Source organism: Sus scrofa, chromosome 2 (assembly GCF_054392235.1).
Source record: "Sus scrofa isolate SSC_HxYL_T2T_F1_AM1 chromosome 2, Sscrofa_HxYL_maternal_Yorkshire_Landrace_v2.0, whole genome shotgun sequence".
Lineage (NCBI taxonomy): Eukaryota > Metazoa > Chordata > Mammalia > Artiodactyla > Suidae > Sus > Sus scrofa.
The window spans coordinates 92,184,478-92,207,783 of NC_139384.1; the positions used below are offsets into that span (position 1 = coordinate 92,184,478).

The window sequence follows — 23,306 nt, forward strand, 5'->3', positions numbered from 1 at the left end:
CTGAGCCACAATGGGAACTCCAGCAATGCTGGATTCTCAACCCACTGGGCCACTGGAGAACAAACATCTCTTTACATCACCACTTTTGTATTATTTCATCAAATGAACTGAGACTGATTGCAATGTATGCCTCCATTTTATGTACCATTATGGAAAAAAATGCCCACAAACTCTGACATGCCAGCAGTTGTAAGATGAACCCCAACTTCAGTGATTTTAACAAGTGAAAACTATGTGTTGTATTAATGAAACAATAATTACAAACATTTAAAAAGGGGGCATTTTGGAGTTTCCTTCGTGGCTCAGTGGTTAATGAACCTGACTAGGATCCAAGAGGTTTTGGGTTCAATCCCTGGCCTTTCTCAGTGAGTTAAGGATCTGGCATTGCTGTGAGCTGTGGTATAGGTTGCAGATGTGGTTTTGATCCCGTGTTGCTGTGGCTATGGTGTCGGCCAGCAGCTGTAGCTCTGATTAGACCCCTAGCCTAGGAACTTCCAGATGCCATGGATGCAGCCCTAAAAAGCAAAATTAATTAATTAATTATTTTAAATGGGGCATTTCATGTTAAACTCCTGTGTTCTGTTTTTTTTTCTGAGTAACTGCAAACTCCAGGAATGCAATGCCCACATCTTTGCATGGCCACAGTCAGCTGGACACGAATGGGGCTTTCCTCTTTTGTTAGTTAACATTTTTCAATTTGTTTATTTTAAACAGAGAAATGATTCTTAGAGTTCAGAAATCAAAACAATGCAAAACAGAACAGAATGAAAAGTCTAAACTCCCACGCCCGTTGCCATCCACCCTCTTCTCAACCCCTCACCACAAATAAACTCTTATATTAGATCCTTGTGTATCCTTCCAGTTTTGTTTGGGGAATACAAACAAATAAGAATAGACATTCCTTTGACCCCTTTTCATTTATAATAGGTTCTGCCTTTGCTTTGATCACCTAAGGATGTATTTAGCACGTATTTCCAATACTGTAGAGAGATGCTAGCCACCCAGAGGGACCGATTCTCCATTAACTGAAGCCTCCATGTCACCATCTTTCTCATGTACATAGTGGGCCCCCAGGGGCAATAGAGTTCCCCGTCCTCAGTTTATCCTGGGGACACTCAGTGAATGCCAGGGCCAAGCAGGTGTGGGGGGAAGATGGCTAGATAAATGGGAGGGAGTATTTGTGAGTTTTTCTTGGCAGTCAGCCTATGTGTGGAAGCTTCTGTCTGGTATAAAAGCGCTCTGATTAGTGGATAGGGATGCAGGGATGAACAAGGTCTTCTGGGGTATTCCTCATAGAACCCCAGAGGTGGGTAGCCCACAAAGTGGTCTGTGGAGACAGACCTGCCCATTGGTCTCCTATGACCCAGGGCTGAGGGAAGTCAGGTGATCAGGAAAACCCTCATGCCGTCCTTTACAGAAGGTAATGTGGCCCAGGCAGCAGCACAGGTTGGGGTACCACAGCCCCTGCTGGTGTGCCGGTGCAGTCACTGTCAGCCCTGTGGCTGGGGTGGTGGGTAGCATCCTATTTCCTCCCCACACTGTCCAGGTTGCAGTGTGGACTAAGGAGGTTTAATGGAAGGATCTGAGCTTCCATGATCCTTGGGCTCAATCATCAAGCCCCTCCTGAGGAAGCCCTCCAGGAATTCATAATGATTAAGCAAGAGAAGGAAAAAGGGTTTTCTGAATTAATACCAATCCTTGGAGGGAAAGAACTAGCCTAGAGGAAGACAGAGAGGGGAGCTAGTCCCCATGGTATCCACTGACCCTTTTACAGAGAAACCTGTGTTTCCAGGGCAACAGCCACATCCTGATTGGATACCTCACCTTGCCAAGGAGTGCAATTTGAAACATTCTGGCATATAATTTGTTGTGAACATTCTGGGCCCCAGGCCCTGTGTCAAGTGCTTTTACATACATGACCTCCTTTCATCCGTCCTGCGGGAAGTTATCATTGTCCCCATTTTAGGTACCAGAGATCCAAGGCTCCAAGAAGTGAGGAGGCTTCTCCCAAGGTCACACACTGGGAGGCAGAGACATCCGATTAACATCCAAGCCCCGGTTCTTTGTGCTGGGGACCAGAGACCCATTTGCAGCCTGATGCCTCCCAGAAATGCAGCGGGTGGGCTGTGCTGCCTGTTTCTTGCAGCCGCTCAGCAAATGATCTGAGAACACTCAAATATGAGGCACAGGCGGGGGCTTTCTGGCCTCAGGATCCCCTGCCCCAGGCCGTTCCCTCATCTTATCGTCTCTCCAGGAATCTGGAGCGCTCTTTCTCATCTAAAGCCTGACAATTTGGGGCCCAGATGGAGGCCCCCAGGCCTGAGTGCTTCAGTGGGAAAGAGTGGGAGGTTTGACAGGAGGGGTGGGAGTAGGCGGGGAGGGGCTGGGCTCAGAGCCCCAGGCCCTGGAGGAAGTAGAGGCAGCCTCATTAGTCTGTCCCCAGGGGACTTGGCAGCCAGTTATTAAATGCTCTTTAGGATGGTGAATTTGGCCGGGGAAGGAAGAAAACAACTGTGGGAGTTGTGGGAGGTGGGATGGGGTTGGCTCCGCTCTGTCTGGACCAGAGAACCCCTTCTTCTTATTATATGAGGGGAAGGCTGAGGTTGGGAGTTCTCCAGCCTATACACCTGTCACCATGGTACTAGCACTTCCTTGGCAGCAGGGGATGGTGTCCTGGGCCTCCTTGGATGTGGGCAGGGAGGTGGATTGGCGTCTGAGCTGGTCTCTAGGCCTCTCCAAAGTACCCTGCCATCCTGCGCAGGGTGGGGGTGCTCCTTGGCTACCATGGTGGCTGGGCTGGGGGCTATGGTGTCTACTGGACCCTCGGTCCCTGTCCCTTCTGTCTCTGAGTATCCTGCCAATTCTCTTTGTAGTCTTGAGGCGGCTTCCTGCTTCCATATTGTAGAGAAGGCTGTTAAGTGACTGTGTTGCCCAGGCGTCTCCTCTTCTTCCTTCCCACTATCCCCTGGCCAGTCCGCTGGTAGAGCCTTGAAGCTCATCTTTGATGACTCAGCTGCCTCCCTCGAGCTCAGACGGTCTGCTGAGCAGCTGCCTCCTGAACATCTCCTGGGGCTGCTTCCAGGTTCCACTGACTCTACCTCTTCTTCTTCTTCTTCTTCTTCTTTTTTTTTTTTGCTTTTTAGGGTCACACCCGCGGCATATGGAAGTTCCCAGGCTAGGGATCAAATCAGAGCTACAGCTGCCAGCCATGGCCACAGCAAAAAAGGATCCCAGTCGTATCTTCGACCTACACTGCAGCTTGCAGCAATGCCGGATCTTTAACCCACTGAGTGAGGCCAGGGTTTGAACCCACACCCTCACGGGTACTAGTCAGGCTTGTTACTGATGACCCACAATGGGAACTCCCGACTCTACCTCTTCTCATCCCCTGCCTCAAGCCTGCTCCGCCTCAGTGGTGCTGCCATCTCAGAGAAGGGACGCCACTTTCTGCCCACTAGAGCAGACCAGAAAATGCAGTCGTTCCCATCTCTGTTCCTTCCCAGACCTGCCATGGGCAAGCCACACCTAGCCTGTTCCAATGCTTCATTAGCTCTCCAGTATCTCCTTCTCCATTCTCTTCCCCTCCGCTGTGCCCTATTTCACACACCCTTCCTTTTTTCCTGGAGTCTCCACATTGGTCTCTAAGCTGCTGGTTGATCCTCTATGCTACCTGTCCATATCTCTCTCCTGCTTAAAATTCTTAATGGCTCCCACACCTGTGGATGAAGTCCATGCCCATCCTGGCCTTCTGAGCTCTAAACAGCTCTGTCTCTGCTGCAGCCTCTGCCTCCATACCCCTCCAACCCTTTGCATGTTGCTGTTCCTGGCATCCGGCTTATGAGATGCCACATTCTCTCACACTCTGAGCCTTTGTTCATGCAGTTCCATCTCCTGGGAATGCCTTTCCCTGCTTTAGGTTATAAGCTTAGTTTTTGACTCCTCCAGGAAATGCTTCCTGAACATGTCCCTTCTCCCTGCCTTGGGCGGGTTTGGTGCCTCTGCTATGGGTTCTCAAAGCATCCCACACCCTTCTGAATCATGGCACTTGGCACCGTCCATCAGAGCTGACTGCATATCTGTCCCCTGCCCCCAGTTGGCTGGGGAGCCCGGAAGGGCAGGGTCAGGTGTCTAGTCGGTCTTGCTATTCCAGTGACTTAGATGGCGAACGGTAAATGATCAACCAGAGGTGCAGGAAGAAATGAAATATCAACCAGTTTCCCAAATGCAACATCAGGGTCCTTTGATGTATGCATTAGTTTCCTATCACTGTTGTAACAAATCACCCCAAACTTAGTGGCTTAAACAGCACACATAAATTCTCCTACAATTCTGGAGATCAGATATCCAGTGGGGCTCAATCTTACTGGGCTAATGTCAAAGTGTGGACAGGGCTGGTTCCTTCCCAAAGCTCTAGAGGAGAATCCATTTCCTTGCCTTTTCCAAGTTCTGGGAACTTTTCTGCTCTCCTTGGATCCTGGGCACTTTCTTCACCTTCAAAGTCGAGAACATTGGGCTGAGTTCCACTCATGCTGCCATCTCTCTGGTTCTCCCTTCTGCCTCCCTCTTCTTTAAGGAACTTGGTGATTGCATTGAGACCAACTGAATAATCCAGGATTACCTCCCATTTTAAGGTAAAATGATTAGCATCTTAATTTCATCTAGGCTTACTTCCTCTTTACTGTGTATAGTAACAACAGAGTCACAGGTTCCAGAGATTGGGACATGGACATCCTTGAAGGGGGGACATTGTTCTGTCCATCACAATGTGGAGGAACAGAGAAGCAGGAACCTTGTGTGTTTAGGGACTATGCTCTGTGAAACTCTCAGAGTGGGTGAGATCGAGAGCAAATGGTAGGTGGGGGTCAGAGAACAGGTGATTTGATGCAGGTAAGAGAGTTTCTGGGAGAGCCAGAAAGGGGTTCCTGTCTGCATTGTCAGGTCTGCAAGTGATAGAAACCCAACCCAAACTGATTTAAGCACAAAGGGTATTTATTGACTTAACGAAACTAAAAAGGAAGCACAGGTAGGAGTTCCTGCTGTGGTGCAACAGGATTGGTGGTGTCTCTGCAGCATGGGGACACAGGTTTGATCCCTAGAAGCCTGTCATGGTAGGTTAAAGAATCCACTGTTGCCGCAGATACAGATAGGTTGCAGCTGTGGCTCGGATCTGATTCCTGGCCCGGGAACTCCATATGCCATGGAGTGGCCGAAAATGAAAAAAACAAACAAAACCCCCCAAAAAACGCAGGTAGAAATTCCTCTAGTTACCATGTAGTTGAGGGTCAGAGGATGTCCTTGCAACTCCATTTCTCTTCATCTCTCAAATCTCCTCTCTGTCGCAGGTTGGCTTAGTCCTCAGCCCACAAGAGATGACAACATGGCAGTTGCCACTCCCACCCCCTAGTCCCCAGGTTCAAGGGTACCAGAGAAGCTTCCAGGTCTCAGCAAACCTCACTGCCCCGCCTTGCCTCGCTTGGCTCCTGAATCTAGCTCCCAACTGATCACAGCGCTGGGGGAATACTTGGTGTGGAGTGGGTTGGATTTGACCCAAATCCTGGGTAGAGAACAGAGGAAGAGTGGGTTCCCAAAGGAAATTCTGGGAGTTGTTTTACCAGATGGGTAACACTCCCTATACTCTCTTATGGAGGCAGGATAGGGTGGCAGAGAGAGCACTGGATTGAGAGGAAGCCTGGATTTCCAGCTGGTTCTTCGCTGTGTGACCTTGAGCATGTTAGTAAGCTCTTTGGGCTTGGCTGAAAAATGAGGGGATGAAGTGGAGTGCTCTCCAAGGAACCTTCTAGCATCAACAACCTTACCACTTGGGGGCCTTTCCCATCTGTTTAATCCATCTGTTTTATTGTGCCTCTAGATACTAGTAGTAAGAATCCTTAGAAAACCCGGTAAGTTTTCTATAGGGAAAGTTTCGGAGAGTAGAACTAAGTTTGGGATCTGTGGCAGGGCTGGAGAGGCTTGATTTTCCACAGGAGGTGCTGGGTTCATGGGAGCATTGGGGACCTGAGCAAATGGCTAGGGATTACCAAGACTTAGGGCTTCTCTGTCCTTGGGGTTAAAACTTTCCCGCTCCTGTTAAAAGGATCCAGTGTTGCAGCAGTTGTGGTGTGTGTTACAGCTGCAATTTGGATTGAGTCCCTGGCCTGGGAACGTTCATGTGTCATGAGTGCAGCCTTTATAAGAAACCAAAAAAAAAAAAAAAAAAGCCCCCAAAATCTTCCCCTCTCCTGGTGTCAGGGCTTAATATGTGGCCAGGGTTGGAGTCATTGTGATAGTTGGGGGTCACTGTATAACTGAGGTGAAGACTCAGTAAGGCTCTGGCTGAGGCTCAGAAGCCGGTCAACCAGAGACAGGGCAGCTGTGAAAAGCTGGACTGTGGATGACTCAGGTGTCAAACAAAGGTAACTTTGGCCACATGTGACTTTTCAAGTACTTATTCTCATAGCATATTATATATTTGTCTTATTCTTTAGTTTCTGGTCTGCCTCCTTTGACCAGAATGTTGGCTCCATGAGGGCAATGACTTGGTTCTGGGTGGTCTCTTCAGCTCCTAGAACAGTGCCTCACACATAGTTGGTGCTCCCGAAACAAGTGTCGAGTGACTAAATGAATGTGGAGGGACGTGCATCCAGGTGAAGCCACTGCTGTGGGCATTAGACTAGCAGCTCCCCAACTCTCTGCCCATTAGAACCACTAGGAGAACAGATAAGAATCCCAGTGCCCTGTGTGTTTCCCTCACCAACTGAATCAGAATGTCTGGAGGCTTGAACCAGGCATCAGTATGTTTTAAGGATCCCCAGAAAGTCCCCCTGTCTGCAATGCCACTCAATGCATTAGGCCACACATAGCGTGTGTGTGTGTGTGTGTGTGTGTGCGCACGCGCACACTCGGAGGACCTGGGAGGGACGTGGGGCATGGGGGTGGGGGGTGGGGCTTTGAGGACAGACACTGTGGGCTGCACACAGGCAGTAGGAGGGATGGGAACCAGAGGTGAGGCGCAGTGAGGCTCGGATTCTGGGTGGTAGGATGGAGACTTTTTGTCCTAGATCTTTATCACAGTCTCCGGACACCCGCCACGGAGGTGATTACTTTGCTATCACAGAATGGATCTTGGCCGTGAGTCAAGAAGAGCTCTCACTTCCCAGCTAAACGATGGCAAATCAATTTGAGGTCTCTGCTGGAGCTTTTGATTAGGGCTGGCAGCCAGGGAGCCTCTGGCTGTTGGAGCCAAGGTGGGGCTCAGCTAGGCCTTTGGGAAGAGGTGACAGACAGGACCCAGGGGGCAGCCTTGGGGTCCAAGAGCCCTATCTTCTTTTGGGCAGGGGCAGGGGAAGCCTAGATGGGGCAGCTGCCTGGATTGGGGAGTGCAGTCTCCATTTATTTAGAGTAATAATATTGATAGTTTTAGCTGTCATTTATTGAGAACTTGCTATGTGCCGGGCACTTTAACACATTTGCTGCAATTACTGGGTAGTTGTAGATATTATTATCCTTTTGTATGAAGGCCCTGAGAAGGAAAATAATGTGCTTAAGGTCAAATGGCTTCAGCCTGACAAGCCAGGCTTGAAACCAGGACTGATGGGGAATATCCAAATGTTTGCTCACCAGGCTTTGCTGTTGGTGTGCGTATCTGGACTCCCATGACCTTGTCAGATTCATGTCGGAAGGGCAATGCCTAGCCCAGGGTTTGGCCATGGTGAGGTCCTTGGGAAGAGTTTGCAGAATGGGTGGGTGAATGCAGGGCTGTTTGTTGACCAGGGGCTGAGAGTGGGGTGAGGTTATGCACTGTGAATGAGGCAGCCTCCAAGATACCCCCCAGACTTCCCAAATATTTCCTCCTGATGCTCATGTCCTGTGCAGTATCCTCCCACTCTGGATCAGAGCTAGTTTCTGTGACCAACAGGGTTCTTGCAGAGTGATGGTGGGTGACAACTGAGGCCAGGTCATGAAAGATGTGGCAGCTTCCACCTGGCTCTCATGGATCACTAACTATGGAGGAGGCTAGCTGTCATATTGTGAGGACACTCAAGAAACCCTCAGGAGAGGCCCTGCTAGAAAGGGAGCCTCCTGCCAGCAGCCAGCACTGGCTTGCCAGCCATGTGAGTGAGCTGTCTGGGAGGTGAATCCTCCAGCTCCAGTCAAGCCTGCAGATGAGACTGCAGCCCCAGCTCAACATTTGGATTGTAAATTTATGACAGGCCCCAACCCAAAGTACCTGGTCAAGCTACTCCAGAACTCCCAAACCCACAGCAACTGTTGGGAGAAAAGAAATGGTTGTTGCTTTCAGGCACCAAGTTTTGGGGTAATTTGTTATACAGTGATGGATAACTAATACACATTGCTAAGTTTCTTTTGAGTTGAAGAGAGCTTCCTAGAAAAGAGTTACTCCCATCTGACCCCCTTCTCACTTCTTACCCTGACCGCTCAGCTTATGTTGGATGACAGTGAAAATCTAGGCTTCTGGAATTCCTGTCATGGCTCAGTGGAAACAAATCCAGCTAGAGTCCATCCAGCTAGAGAATGAGGGTTCAATCCTTGGCCTCGCTCACTGGGTTAAGGATCCGGCATTGTGGTGAGCTGTGGTGTAGGTCGCAGATGCGGCTTGGATCCTGCATTGCTGTGGCTGTGGCGTAGGCTGGCAGCCGCAGCTCCGATTGGACCCCTAGCCTGTGAACCTCTATGTGCTGCAGATGCAGCCCTAAAAAGTAATCATCAATTAAGCAATCAATCTGGGTTTCCCAATTTGCTATTTGAATGACTTAAGGACTTTTATGGAAATTAATTCTCCTCCTTTCGACATGTTTTCCCTCTTTTCCTCTCCACCTCTTCTTACTTGTCTTCATCAGTCTGTGATAGTAGCATTTTGCAGTAATGGCTGTCACTTTTAAAGTACCTGCTGTGTGCCAGGCACTGTGCTAGGGCATCTATAGCCATTATTTTATTTAATTCCCTCAGAGACCCTGATGGTGGTAGTGGAGTTAAACATTATTATACTCATCATTTTTTTTTTTTTAAGATAAGGAAACCAGGGAGTCCCCTGGTGGTCTAGTGGTTAGGATTTGCTGCTTTCACTGTTGTGGCTGAGGTTCAATCCCTGGTCTGGGAACTGAGATCCCACATCAATCTGCTGCATGCTGTGGCCAAAAAAAAAAAAAAAAAAAAAAAAAGAAAAGAAGAAAGAAAAGATATGGAAACAAAAGTTCAGAGAAACCGAGTCATCTGCCCAAGATAGGACAGAAAGAATCAGGATTCAAAGCCAGGTTTGTTTGAAAACCAAAGCCTGAGCTCATTCTACTTCTAAGCCTCGGTGTTCTCATGGGTAAATCAGGCATAATCCTGACCGCTGAGAGTCCTGTTAGGATGAGCAGAGATGGTGCTTTTAAAGCACTCAGCTCTGTGGAGGACATACAGTGGAGGGGTTTAGTAAGTGGAAGCTCTGTCCCCCTGCCCCATGTACTTTAAGATGGGCTGTCCTGACCCTCTTGTAGACAAGGTCATGCCAAGTGTCTCTCACTAGGAGAGCAGTGGGGAATTCATGTGGCCGGGAGGTGGAGACCACTGAGCCCACCCTAGGATGGGGTAGATGCCCTAGGCCTGGGGCCCAAAGAGAGGTTAGTATCAGCCCTGGCCCAACCCACTCAACCTGTACTATGTGCCTGAACCACTCAACTCTGTGCCCAGACTGGGGAAATGCCCTGCCTGAGATCACCCAGGAGTCGGCCTTCACAGCCAGGGTAGTGTTCATGAAGGGTCCAGTGTGCAGAGACGGCTCCAGCTGGAGGATCCCGGCGGAGAAAACATTGTCCTTGGGGGGTATCGAATCATCTCTCAGATCAGGCAAGAGGCCCCAATTAATTACAAGTGCTAAGTGAGTGGTCTGGAAGCAGGGTTTTGCAGTCAATTAAAGGGATGCCGGAGGAGGCTTCATTAACCCCCTGCCTCCTGGCAGCTTTCCGTTTAGGAGAAAGAAAAGGCCTGTACTACTGTAAGGCGCTCTCCCGCCCTGCAGGGATCACGAGCAGAGTGCCCTCTACCAAAGATGGCCCAGGAGGGACCCTGAGCTGCATGGGAGGATGGCTTTGACTCTAAATCCTCTTCCCAGTCTAGGTTTCTTGGTTCCCTGTGCTTTGATCCCCGTGGTGAAGTAAATGGTCATCACATCACTATTTGAGGACAGGCACCCTGCACACATGGATTGTGCTTCTCCTGCACTCAAGACTCCCTACTGGACTCTCCCCAGGCACCTCAAACCCAGAAGCTCCAAGCCAAACCCATTATCTTCCTCCAAACTTGTCTCTTACCAACATCGCAGATCTTGAAGAATGGAACCACCTAAGACACAGATGCAGGCATTAACCTACACCCCTCCCTTCTCTGTGCCCCTCACATCCACTTCTCAAGTCCTGCCAATCTGTCCTCCTCTACAGCCCTCTGATCTGCTTACTTCTCCCCTCTCCTTCATTACTGCCTGAGCTCAGGCCTCCCCATCTCTGACCATGACATCGCACCAGCTCTTCCCCAGGTTCCCGGTTCATCCTCCTCCCAGCCATGACAATCTGCCTCAATCTGCATGTCTGATCATGTCACAACTCTGCTCGAGGGCCTTCAGTGGGTCCCTATTGCCTACAGGGAGAGCCCACTGTGTGACAGCCCACCCTAGTTGATGTCCCCAGGCTCTCAGCTTTTCACCAAGAACTCAAGTTCCTGCAGACACCCCCCACCTCTACCTCCCTGGCTCCCGCTACCCGTGTCAGACTATGCCAGCCCCTTTGCCTGGAGTCCCGCTCTTCTCTACCAGGTTGGCTCCTCCTCATTTAAGACTCACCTCAGATGTCACCTCCTCCAGGGAGCCTTCCTCAAGTGCCGCAGTTCTGCCTGTATCACTGTACATGTTGCAGTGGGTAGCTGGTATAGTTATCTGCCTGTCTCTTCCATTAGTGGATAGATTCCCAGACAGAAAGAGCAGTTGATTGGTGTCGGTGGTGCCTAGTATAGTGCCTTGCAAGTGGTAGGAGCTCAGTAAGCACTATTTAACTGAGGGAATTAAGACATTCAGGACCAAAAGTGAGAGGATGCTGGCATGTCCCACCAGGGAGCTTTGGGGTGCCACTAAGTGTAAAGGAGAGAAAAGGGGGGCAGAGGAGAAATACCTGAGTGCCCAGTACTGGGTTGTTTACTGAGGAGGGACCTGGGCCTTGAGAGGACAGTGGCTGGGCTGCTGCTGGAGCACACAGATGGACTCCCAGGGAAACCCGAAGCCCTTGTGTCTCCTTTTCTCCCATCCGCAGTCTTGGAAGGCCCTCGGAACCTAGTTCCCAACTCTGGGAATGGCCTCAGTCTGGCAGAAGCTCTGGGAGAGCCCACCATTGCCCCCTGCCCTGCTCTAAGACCCTTCTCCCACCCCCTGTGGCTGAAAAGGCCTGGGGTCTGGCTCCAATGAGGCCCTGCTCAACTGGTGCTCCTTTGTAGTGAAGGGGGCGTTGTCTCTGTTGGGGTAAGACTCTGAGATGTCCCCAGTGATTCCTGTCCCAGTATTTGTAGCCTGTGTATTCCTTTCCCTGTAACTATAGGTGGGGCCCATGACTTCTAACCAATAGACTATGACAAAGGCGATGGGATGTCACTTCCAGGACTGGGTTACATACATTATGGCTTCTATCTTACTAGCCAGTGCTCTCTATTGCCTTTGTGGCTTACACGCATCAATGAAACAAGGTGCTATCTTATGAGCTGCCCTAATGGAGAGGTCCACATAGCTAGGAATGGAGGACTGCCTCTGGATAACAGCCAGCCAGGAGCTGAGGCCCTCAATCCAATAGGAACTGAATCTTGCTAGCAAACATGTGAGCCTGGAAGGGGGTCTTTGCCTGGCTGAACCTTCAGGATGAGACCACAGCCCTGGCCTGCACCTTGACTGCAGCCCGGTGAGAGAACTTGAAGCAGAGGACTCAGCCCATCTGGCCCACAGAAACTGTGAGATAATAAATATGTACCGTTTTAAGCCACTAAGTTGGTGGTTATGTGTTATGCAGCAATAGATAACTAACACAGCCTCCCACTGCACATTGAGCTCCCCAGACTCCAAGAGTCTAGGGGACCTACAACCTGTAATGCACAAGCCCAGACTCCTGAGCAGATCTGGGAGGACTGGTGGGGAGTGGGATGATGTTAGGGCATAGAAGAGGGAGGGGTCATGTTTTCTTCTCTGTGCACTGCCCAGGAAATGCAGAGAGCTAAGAACAAAGTGACTGTGGCCACCAAGTGGAGGGGATGGAGATCATCAGCATTAGGGCTCCTGAGCACCCATTCGTTGTAAGCTAGATTCTAGGGTGACTGCTGGGAGGCCTCGGGGTATCAGCCAGCTCTGTCCTTATAGAGCTCCCAAGTGAGCAAGATGTGCAACAACCTCAATTAGAGCAGAATTTGCAGCATGTCATTCATTGAATACATGGCGTGTGGTGCTCAGAGTGAGTGGACAGCACCCCATTCAATGCTCGCAGCCCTGGTGAAAGTCTTATTATCCCATTTTACTTGCAAGCAAATACTGGCAAGGGGTTAAGTGGCTTCTTCAAGATCACTGTGCTGGGCCACAGAACCCACCAGAAACCCAGCACTGTCTGAGCATTCAACCATGATGCTCTGGGGTGTGTGAACTCAGTAAAAAAGTCTGCTGTGGACAGAGGGGCAGGGCTGTGTCAGGGTGGGCTTCACATAGAAGGTGACCTTGGAGCTGGATCTTGAGAATTTAGGGGTACACCAGGGAGGGAAAGGATAGCTTTCATTTCAGGCAGAGGGAACAGAATGGGCAGACACAAAATAGCATGGTATTTGTGGGGACCTGGGGTGCTTGCTGCAGAGTTGGGTGTGGGTCTGATCTAGCCAGCTGGGGCCATATCACACAGGGCTATTTTGACCATTTCGAGGTTGTCCTCAACCGCCCACTGAAGGGTCTTGGGCCGGGGAGTGACATGGCTAAATCTAAGTTTTAGGTGGAGTAGGGGGTTGGGGGTAGGAGGTAGAGGCTAGGAGATCTGTGAGTGGGGAATGGGAGGTGCCTGTCCAAGCAGAGAGAAGAAGAGGCCTAGCTTAAGGCAGGGCGATGGCAGAGGGCAGCCGAGGGTGTTCTGATCCTGAGTCCTCAACAAAGCCCGGGATGTGTCTGTGTCCAGGAGCAATGCTGAGTGGAATCCTTTCTCTGTGTCTCCTGCCTCCTGAACACTGCCTGGCAGAGGCAGGAACTCCAACAATGTGGGTGGGATGACCAGTGACAGACCTTTGCCTACCCATCAAATTGACTCTGTGCCAGGAAGCCCCACGCAAAGAGCTTGGGGGGGGAGTGCAGTGGCGGGGGCGGGGGGTGGAAGTGGCCAGAGATGGGGTGTGGGGTGTACAATCAGGCCAGACCACAAGTTCTGGGGGTTGTCATTTAGTTTCAAAGGGCAGGTGAGTGGCCCTGGATCTCTGGGGCCAGCCCTGACTCTTTTCTTGGTTGGGTCTGGGATCACCACCAGAGTGTCCTGGCCAGAAGCAAAGGTAAAACTGAAGGTTTTCTGAGGGTCTCTTGAGCTCTGTGGATTGCCCTCCCGCCTCATCTCAGCTGGTAGGCCTGGCGGTGCCGACGGACAGAAGACAGACCAAGAGGTGCTGTACAAGGTTTTTTCTTTGTTGTCATGGTTGGTTTGGTACATCTTAGCATCTGCATCATACAAAGGGGGAACAACAGCCATGGCTTTTGGTCAGGTTCAGGGGGGTCGGGGGGGCACCCCTCCCCTCCCCCCAGGCACTGACACATTTAAAGGAAGCAGAGCAACAAGGACACAGCACAGATGTGGGAAAGGGATCCCCCCCGTGCGAGCAGGATGGTCATCCTCACCTGGGTCACACTAGGACCTCCGTCCCCACCCGAGGGCGAGCAGGAGCACCTCTTGTTCTCTCCCCAGTGAAGGAGGTGGGAAAAGGGGGCAAGAGGGACATGGAGGGGGGGAGACATGTCCTCAGGCTCAAGAGACATCCTGTCATCTGAGCCAGTCTGCGTCCCCCTCAGTCCCCTGTGCAGTTGAGGGATTGCGGGACCCCAGGAGGATGGAGCAGTTGGGTGGGGTGGGGGGGGTGGGCAATCCTGTCAGCTGAGTGTTGGGGGCTCTTGGGGCTGGTGGTCTGCCCCATCTTACTCTAGCCAAGGGGTGGCTTCTTGGCCCACCAGCTCTTCCACCTGAGAAGAGCCTGAACTGACGTACTTCTGTTCTGTCTCTCGTTCCCCTTCCTTCTCTCTGGAGCCCTCCCCACTCACTGTCTCGCTGGGATAGTCTTTTGATCTCCTGCTTGCCTTGGAGGAGACCCCTCTGTAGTTAAGGACACCTTTCAGGAACTTCTGGAGCCAGAGCAGAGGATGTACCTGCGTGGAAATTCTGGCCATCGCCAGTGTCCAGCACAGGAGATCCCACATCCTTCCCTACTCTCTGGCAGTCAGCCCCCAGGCACAGAGCATGACAGTGGCCTTCCGTGGCAAGCAACTTCCCTGAAGTTCTCTCTTCACCCACATGCAATGACTGCTCTTTGCTGTTTCTCTAGCTGGGGGCCATCTCTCTTGTATACTGTTTCTGTGTGTGTACTCGCTGAATTCTAGGGTGGCTCCCTCCCTGCCCCCAACTCCTAAGCGTGTCACATGCACACTGCCCCGTTTGTGTGTGACTCACTCTTCCCCCTCCCATCGGTGGGCCTGATATACCTCCTGCCCCCAGTACTTCATGTGGACCCCCTTCCCTGCCAGAGCACCTCACACATATTTTGTGCCCTCTAAGTGTGTGACATGTGACATCCTCTCTAGGTCACATATTAGTCTCTCTCCTCAGTGAGGTCTGTGCCAGGAATGATGATCCTCATGTTCCCGTGGACCCCAAAGCAATCACCTGGCAGTGGTTGGAGCCAGGTATGCCCCAGGCAGAAATTCTCCTCCTGTCCCCACCTCCAGGAAGACCTCCAGTCCTGCTGCACAGAAGCAGACTGGAGGAGTCTGGAGGAGTCCAGGATGTGCACCAGACTAAGCCAGCCAGCCCAGAAGGCACTCTCATATAGGAAAAGCCCTGAGCCCACTCTGGGGGGGTATAGAGGGGCTGCGGAGACCAAGAGGGATGCCCTCTGAGGATCTGGGGTTCCTCAGGCTTTCCTGGGATGTCTTGCATGGCTGGGTCCCCCTGCTCATCTGAAGATCCCTAGGCCTCTGTCCCTGCTGCCCATTGGGCATTCTCTGTGCCCTGGCACCACCTTTGAGGTCTGTGGGCCCCTGTCAAGAGGGAGACCTTTCTGAGCACTTGGGGTCCACCCCTGTGTCCAGGTGGGGCCTACACACAGGGTCTGGGGAGGCCTGGGGCCCCAGGACCAGGCCCTGCCTGTTCTGCCCCAGAACCCTGGGGCTCCTGAGAATGACCATCCTGCCCAGGATAACAGACAGAAACAGACAAGCAGACAACAGGGGTGCAAGGTGGCTCCCCATCACAGACACAGGCACAGACACAGACACAGGCCCCCTGGGGGGCAGGACACAGGGGCACAGAGGAGGGGGTGGGGGAGAAGGGCAAGTCCAGGGAGCTGGAGCTGCTGAGGCTCTGCTCCCTAGAGAAGGGACAGACCAGGGGACTTTTCTGGTTTCCTAAACATATGGATTGTTTTGTCTCGTCTTTAAAGTATTGCAGTCTAACTGATATGGCTTTAACTATTGGAAACAGATAGAGAAGACATGTGTCTCTCTCTGAAATAAAAGCATAAATTCACTAAAATGGAAAACCTGCAGAATGCAAACTGGGGCCAATGGGGCAGGGGCTTTGGGGCAGGCAAGTCGCCCCCTCCCTGGCCCCTGCTTTTGGGGTAGGCCCTGGTGGGGGCCCAGCATGGCTTCTTGGGGCACTGCCTGGGTCTGTCCTTGTGGACTTCTGAGGACTTCAGGCAGGAACCCCCCAAGGGTGGGAGGACTCGAGGCCAAGGACAAGGTCTCCTGTTGGATGTAGCCACCTATGAAATGGTTTGGGGGCCAAGAGGGGTCATCTTACCTATGTTCCTTCTCCCTAAGCACACATCTTATACCCAATTGGCTTTTCAGAGCCACAGAGACACACTCAACGGTCTCAGCCTATCTGACAACTCTCTCACACACGTACTTCTGTAACATCTAACACATTCCCATCACTCTTGACATACATGCTATTTTTGAAAACAAATACAGGCACAAGCTAACACATGCAAGCTCTAACACGCATGAGACGGCTAGCATGCACACATGACAATCTCAATTCATACATACCCCCTCAAGCAAGACTGCCTAACATACATGGTCTCTAACACAACAATGATGACTAACACACACATACAAAATCTCAAGATACTCTAACCATAGGCTCATTTGTACAATCTCTGGACACACAATTCCTGATGCAGCCTCTGCCATGTACACTCATGCCTGAACACACACTTTTCTCTCTCATTTACTCCATGGCCCCACAGTTCTCAAGCAGTGGACAGAGCAGCAGGTCTTGACAGTTTGGAGTGAGGAGAACAAATTCCAGCCTCACACATCCCAGAGGAGAGTTTGTTCTTGGCCAGTGAGATGAATGGACAGACACCTTCTGTCAAGTGGGACCTGGCTTCTCCCCCAAAGCTCGGGGATTTGGCCAGGAAGGGTCCTCTTGGGGACTGTGGGGCTCTGGAAGCACATGAACAGGACAGGGTAAAGAAGAGGGGTGGATAAGAATGGGGGCAGCTTGGCTGCACCAATGGGGGAGTCCCATGGCATTGGCCATCGCTGCCCAATGGCTCCAAGTGTTTTCTGGGGGGGGGGGCCTGGGCAGCCCCTTGGCTGGGCAAGCTGGGCTCAGCCTGGCAGTGGGGTCCCAGGACCTAAGTGGAGTTGGGGAGGACCTAGGGGTTTCCCTACCCTGGGGCCCCTCCACAGATGAGTTAAAGTCCATAGAGGATCCATTTGGAGGGACTGGCTTGGCAGGGGCTATGCCTCTTCGGGTGCAGGATAGGGGAGGGGTGCTCCTGGACCAGGTGTCATTAGAGGGTGGAAAGGAGAGCCCCAGCCTCCTGCCCAGACCCAGGCCCAGCCAGAAGAGAACAGACCAGCCTCAGGGTGGGCCCTCCCAGGGCAGGCTTACCCTGACTTCCTTCTTCAGAGTCAGGCCACTCAACGCCCCTGCCCTGACCTGGAGGCCCCAGTGGGGATTAGAGGTCAAAGGTCAGCATGCTGGGCAGGGCTGGAATGTATCATTACTTTGGCTGGCTGGGGACAGTGGTCCTCCTGGCAGTGGGGAGCATGAAGGAATGTATGGGGATTACCATGGTAGCATAGACCTTAGGCTTCCAGAGGAGGGGTGCCCAGTGTCTCTTGCACCGGGTTCAACGCACCCTCCTGGAGAAAAGCTGTCGTCTCCTCTTCAAGCAGCTTGGGAGTGAGGTGGGAGCTGGCTACCCTGGGATGAAGGGGGGGTGAAGGAATGCTGAGGGGGAGAAGCCCCTGGCCAGGGAAGAGGGGCAGAGGCCAACTGAGGTTTTCCCCTTCAGAACTGAGACTTAACTGAATGAAAAGAAAAGAAAGACCTGGGAAAAAAAAAAAAAAAAAGGTAACAAGTGGAGTGGGGACGGGACAGAAGGGCCAGTTACTTCTTGAACATGTCCTGCAGTGGCCCGGGCAGGTATTTGAGCACCGTGTCCAGGATGCTCTCCTCCTCCTCCTCGTCCTCGTCCCCACAGCCTGCTGGGATGGCCTTCTTGGGCCGTGTCAGGCTCCCCTCGCACGGCTGCTCCAGGGCTGCCTTCTCTTCAGCCTCCTTCTCTTCCTTCTTCTTCAGCCCATACTGGGGAGGGGGAGGGTGGAGAAGAGCATGAATGGGGCAAGGAGAGAGCTGGGTCTCAAGGTCATGCACACAGGCTGGGGCAGCTCATGAGAACTGCCTGAGCCTCAGGCCTCTCATCTCTAAAGTGGAGCCAAGGATACCATCCTTGGGGTTTGTGCCAGTCTTCAGTTGGTGTTCAGTAAGAAAGAGACGGAGCATGGGGTTTCCTTTAAAATTAATACTGGCTCACATAATTTCTCTGCCCTTCTGAAATCCTCCAAGATCTGAAGTTCTCCCTGCAGCCAAATTTTGGGGACAAAACTTGACTTGAGCTGATGGAAGGCTACTTATAGCTTTAATTTATGGCAGGGTGAGCAAACAAGGATTGAACTATTTGGCATAGGGTGGCTGTTGCACACCCACTGGGAGTGACACTGTAACAGTGTAAGCTTGGGACACAACGGGACTTTCCCCAAGTCCCCACATTCCGGATTCCAAACTTGTCTCGTCTCCAGGGTTTCCGGTAAGTGGTGGTGGACTTGCAGCAGCAAACATTTGGGGCCACTTCCTATGTGCATTGTCTTATTTAATCCCCATAAGGGGCCTTGAGGCGGGTGTTCCCGTGATAGACATTTTTTTCTGATAAGAGTGAGGCTCAGAGAGAACCAGGTCTAAGGTGAGAGCTAAGATTCAAGAAAGCCCGAGACTAGGGTTGGGGGGATCCCTTTAACCGCTACGTTCTAGAGTGGGCAGAAGGGCGGAACTGACCTTGTCTCGTATCTGCTGCCGGACCTTCTCACGCTCCGCCTCCATGCGCGCGTGCTTGGCCTTGCGCTCCTCCTCCTGCTGCCGAAGTGCCTCCTGCCGCTCCTCCTCCTTCTTCTGTGCGTCGGGGTCTTTCTCCTCCTCTCCCCCCAGCATCTTCCCCATATCCTTGGTGGCCCCTGCGAGGGATGGGTTGGGGAGGAAGAGGGCGGGGTCATGGGGGACAAGCCTGGGGCTAAGGCGGCAGGGCCTGTGCACAGAGGCCCCTCCGACCTGGGCCTGGACTGGGTAACACATGAGGGGTGCAGGGCGAGGGCCTTACCTCCAAGGGCCTGCTTCATGACGAAGTCCATGCCTACGCCTTCAGTTAGTGTGTCCTAGCCAGCAGCTGTATTTGCATGCAGTGCTCCAGGCGGGCCTGGCTCGGGGGGGATGTGGCGACCTGCAGAAGAGGAGTTGGGGGTCAGATGGGAGAAGCCTCTGCCCAGGCAGGGCAGTGGGGTTAGATGGAGAGCAGCCTCACCCTGGTTCAGGCATCCTGTGCCTCAGTCCTCTGAGGCCAAGACCAAGTGTCTGGTACCTGGCGGGGGGAGGAGACCGAAGGGGGCTATTCCTTGAGCACTTGCTCTGTGCCAGGCACATATGTGCTGCCAAATGGCTTCTGATCATATTGCTCTGATTTGTGGAAGCCAGGAATGTGGGAAAAAGCTGGGACTTTGGCTACAGGCAGAGCTGGTTCCTAATGCCACCCTAACTTGCATGCAGGTTTCCTCCTCTGCAAGACGGAGATGGCAGTGCCTCCTTTCTCAGGGCTACTGTGGAGACTGGAGAGGATTCCAGCCCAGGCCACTGGATCAACCCCTAGAAGGAGTGAGCTTGTGCTCAGGGCTGCAGCAGTTCAGAGGTGGGTGGGAAAATGAGAACAGCCAGCTTTATTTATTTATTTTTTTCAGTCAGCTTTAGCTGAACACATCCAGGCTTCTGAAACTAGTCAAATGGAGAAATATGTTATTTTTATTGCACCATACATGTATGTTTTGTGTTTTATAGCTTAATATTGATTTCTATTTTGAGATACATAGGGGGTTGGAGATAGGATAATCTTCTTGGCGCTCAGGGCCTTTAAAAGTGCCAAGCACTCAGCTTATGTTAGTCTTCCTTTCCCTAAGTCATGGACCTTCAGTTTTTATTATCTTTTTATTATTATTATTTTTTTTGCCTTGGAAGAGTCTCTCCAAATAAAATCTTAATGAGGATCTCGTTATGCAAAATACATAAAAATGGAACTCTTCCAATGGTGGTGGGAGGGGGAAGGGTAGAGAGGCTAATGCCTCCCTCTCCCCTTGGCCTCCTTCTTTCCACATCCCTGAGAGTTTGAACTTGGATGCTCTAACTCTTGGAGATGTCCTTTTTGTTTTAGCCATTCAGTTTCCCTGGTGCTTTCACATCCAAAGCCACCACAGATCCCTTTTCAGGTGCAGAGGGGGCCATCCATGAGCTATCCCAAGTGTCATGTGCCTTGATGGTCATCTGAGGCCAGGCCTACTCCCTGGGGCCTTTCATTCCACAGCCTTGGGGGTCTTTATGATTTGCTAGGAGGTAGAAGAAATCCTAGGAGATGGTGTCAGAAGAGTCAGCCCGGATATTGCAACCAGGTTGAGTTCAAGGTCCCTGGCTATTTGTCGATGATGGATTTTCCTCATTTCTTTCAAAATGAGAAAACATATCGGCGGCCTGAGATCTTTTCATAAAATGGGGCCTGAGAGTTTATTTGAGGGTGTCTGTGTGACCAGATCACCTGATAGGATGTTTTGAGGAGAGAAAGTCATGATGAAGTAGAAAACAGTCGCCAGGGACTTTGGTATTGGATACAACTGTTTTAAAATCTCCCCCACCCCCACCCCCACTCCCACCCCCACCCCCATACTCGTTGGCTGTGGCTCCTTGGAAAAACTTCAGTTTGTTTCCTGCAAAACGAAGGGGTATTAAGCTACCCTTGTAATTAGTGTTTGACGGGGAAGAGAAGACACGCGTCAGGTGCCTGGTGGGTAGCAGATGCTCATTAATGTCAGCTTTTGCTGACTGCATGTTTATGAGGATATGCCAAAAAGGAACAGGATTTCCAGGAAATGCCGGGGAACACACCCTGACCCAGAATCCCCAGTTTGAAGGCGGCTCTGCTCAGTCAATCAAGATGTTTTCATTTGACTCGAAACATTGTAAAGAGACGGCATTTCTAAGAACAGGAAACGAACACTTTAATAATGGAATGATTTCAGGGACTCTTGGGTTCCTCTTCTGTGTTTACATGCAGCTCAAGGAACTGCCAGGTGATGGTAGAGGATGCAGGACTCTAATTTGAGATGTTTCAAATTGGTCCACAGGGGCACCTGGGCTTTAGTTCCCGCCTCATCCCTAACTTGCTTCTCTGGCAAGTCTCTCTCCTGGACCAGATGATCTTCTGGGCCCTTTTCCCAGAGCTTCTGTTGAAGCAGTTCTGCAGCATTTGAACTGCTGGCCACCGCACTGTGTCTTCAAACCTCTCCCCTTCCTTGCTTCTGTGACTCAGTTCTTTTCCCTCCTCCACCTCCCCCTGCCCTCCCTCCTCTCCTAGGGCTCCTCCTCCCCTCCCTTCTTTTACTGCTTCTTTCCTTCCTCTTGTCTCTTCAAAAGTATGTTCTCCAGGACTCTGACCTTAGCCCCTGTCTCTAACCTTTCTCTAGGATAACACATCCTCTCCAGGGGCTAGATGTCTTATCTGGGCACTGGACCCCTTCATTCATTCATCCTTTAGTTGAGCCTCTATGTGTCAGGCAGTGTGTTGAGCACTGGGGATATAGCAGTGAACAAGAAAGACGAAGTGCTGTCCTCGTGCAAATTACATTCTGGGATGTGTGAGTGTGTGGGGGGGGGAGCAGGGGGGGAGCAGGGGTGAAATAGGCCAAAAGGAAATCAAGAAATACTCTTGCCTCCCTCTTGCACACTTCTCCCTGGATGTCCCATGGCACTGCTCAAACTCAACATGCCACCTCTCTATCACCAAACCACCTCTTTCTCTAGACTCCTCTATTTCCTGCATTCATTCAGAAAACATAACCATCTGACTCCCCCACATGCAAAGGATATCTACTCAAAGGCTGAGTCTTCTGCATGCTTACATTCCCAACATTCCAGGTGCCTCCTACTCCCAGCCTGCCGGAATTATTTAGATGAGGTTCTTGGGTCCACCCCAAAGTCCTGCTGCCGACTCCCAGCATGGTCCTTCCAGCTGTGAAGCAATGTCTTCACCCTGTTGAGACTCCCCTAACCAATTTCTTAAGGCCCAATCTCCTCTTACCCCATTCCACTCATCAGGTGATTCCCTTTCCACTTCATGCGGTGTGCGGTGCAGTTGGAGGCTCACGAGCTCTTGGGTCAGGCACATCTGAGTTGGAGCCCGAATCTGCTCCTTTTTAGCTGTGTGGTAGTGAGTAAATGACTTAACCTTTCTGAGTGTTGGTTTTCTTTATAGAGTGAGGATGATAACCACCACTTTGAAGGCTTAGGAATAATCTATGGAATGAGTTTGTCATATGATGGGGGCTCAGTAAATGATGGCCGTAATCATTATCAAAACAATTAATGCCAGCTAGTGGGAACTCCTGCAACCTCCCCTTCCAGTTGCTAAGGAAGAGGTCTCCCTCCTTTGCTCTTAGCCAATCCATCTGCCTGAGCTCCAGATTTTCTCTCTCTACACCTCCTTCTTGATCCATTCATCACTCCTTCTTCCTTACATCTTCAATCTCTTCTCTGTTCATCTCTTATATCCCCTTCCTTCTCTAGCTCTGGCTCTGAACCTCATCCTTCTGATCTCTGCCCGCTAACTTCCTGACCAAATGGTCTCCACTTGGTGTCACCACTACTTCACCACCCTGCCAAACCCAATGGCTCTCTGAGATCAGAGATCTGCAGCCCCTGCACTGCTGCCAAAACGGCCCTAGTCAGAGTTTCCAGAGGCCTCCTAGTCACCAGACTCGGAAGCATTTTCACAGCCCTTCTCCTCTTCCTCCATTCCTGTGTAGCATCACATGCTCATGCAGACCCCTTACCGCCCTCCTTCCCACCCACTTTTTTCTGCCTTCCTCTTGAATCTCCTGAATTCCATGACACAGCACTCCTGTGGTCATCCTCCTGCTTCTCAGACGGTCTTTTCTCTCTTTTGCTGCCTCCCTCTCCCACTGCCCCTCCCTCACTGTCTTCCTTGGGAATCTCACCTACCTATATTGGTTTCTGCCCTTCTTCAGCCTCAGATCGCTCTCTCCCCCAGCCTGCACACTTAACTCTTTCCTGGATATTCTCAAATTGAATCTAGCCAAAGATACAGCTCAGTCTTCCCTCTCCCACTCAACTCTTTTCCTCCAGCATGCCTTTTTCCAACTGCCTCAATGGAAAACTCCAAAGTCAGTGAATTCTTCATTTATCCATCCATCCATCCATTCATTCATTCACACTATAAATATTTTCTGGGCATCTACCATCTGCCAGGCATTGTTCTGGGTGCCGGGTTTGTGGCAGGGAATAAGGAGATCACAGCATTTCTTCTTACAGCATTCAGTCAGCTAGGGAGGTAGACATCGGACCAAAAAACCACACAAGGAATTGGCAAGTTATAATTGGGTGCTGAGGGAGAAGTCCAGAGACTATAGCTTCACACTGTTTCCT

The 23,306-nt window shown here is 51.3% G+C and overlaps 2 protein-coding genes across 19 annotated transcripts in view; one reads left to right on the forward strand and one right to left on the reverse strand.

Annotated features, from left to right (window-relative positions):
* Window positions 1-23,306, forward strand: part of THOC3 (THO complex subunit 3) — a 291,571-nt gene that overhangs the window by 60,116 nt on the left and 208,149 nt on the right. For 8 of the 17 annotated variants that reach the window (XR_014838023.1, XR_014838028.1, XR_014838022.1 and 5 more), the window contains one exon: window positions 19,371-19,509. The exons of the other annotated variants lie outside the window; for them this stretch is intronic. The gene's annotated coding sequence lies outside the window, so the exon portion shown is untranslated. The remainder of the gene's footprint in view (window positions 1-19,370; window positions 19,510-23,306) is intronic. 17 annotated transcript variants of the gene reach the window in all.
* The window catches only part of CPLX2 (complexin 2), a 68,785-nt gene continuing 59,133 nt past the window's right edge, over window positions 13,655-23,306 (reverse strand). For both annotated transcript variants that reach the window (XM_021084435.2, XM_021084434.2), the window contains exons 2-4: window positions 18,928-19,047; window positions 18,609-18,784; window positions 13,655-17,861 (exon numbers count right to left, since the gene is read on the reverse strand). In XM_021084435.2, the coding sequence (XP_020940094.1) occupies window positions 17,664-17,861; window positions 18,609-18,784; window positions 18,928-18,958 (405 nt within the window). In that variant the 5' untranslated portion in view covers window positions 18,959-19,047 and the 3' untranslated portion in view covers window positions 13,655-17,663. The remainder of the gene's footprint in view (window positions 17,862-18,608; window positions 18,785-18,927; window positions 19,048-23,306) is intronic.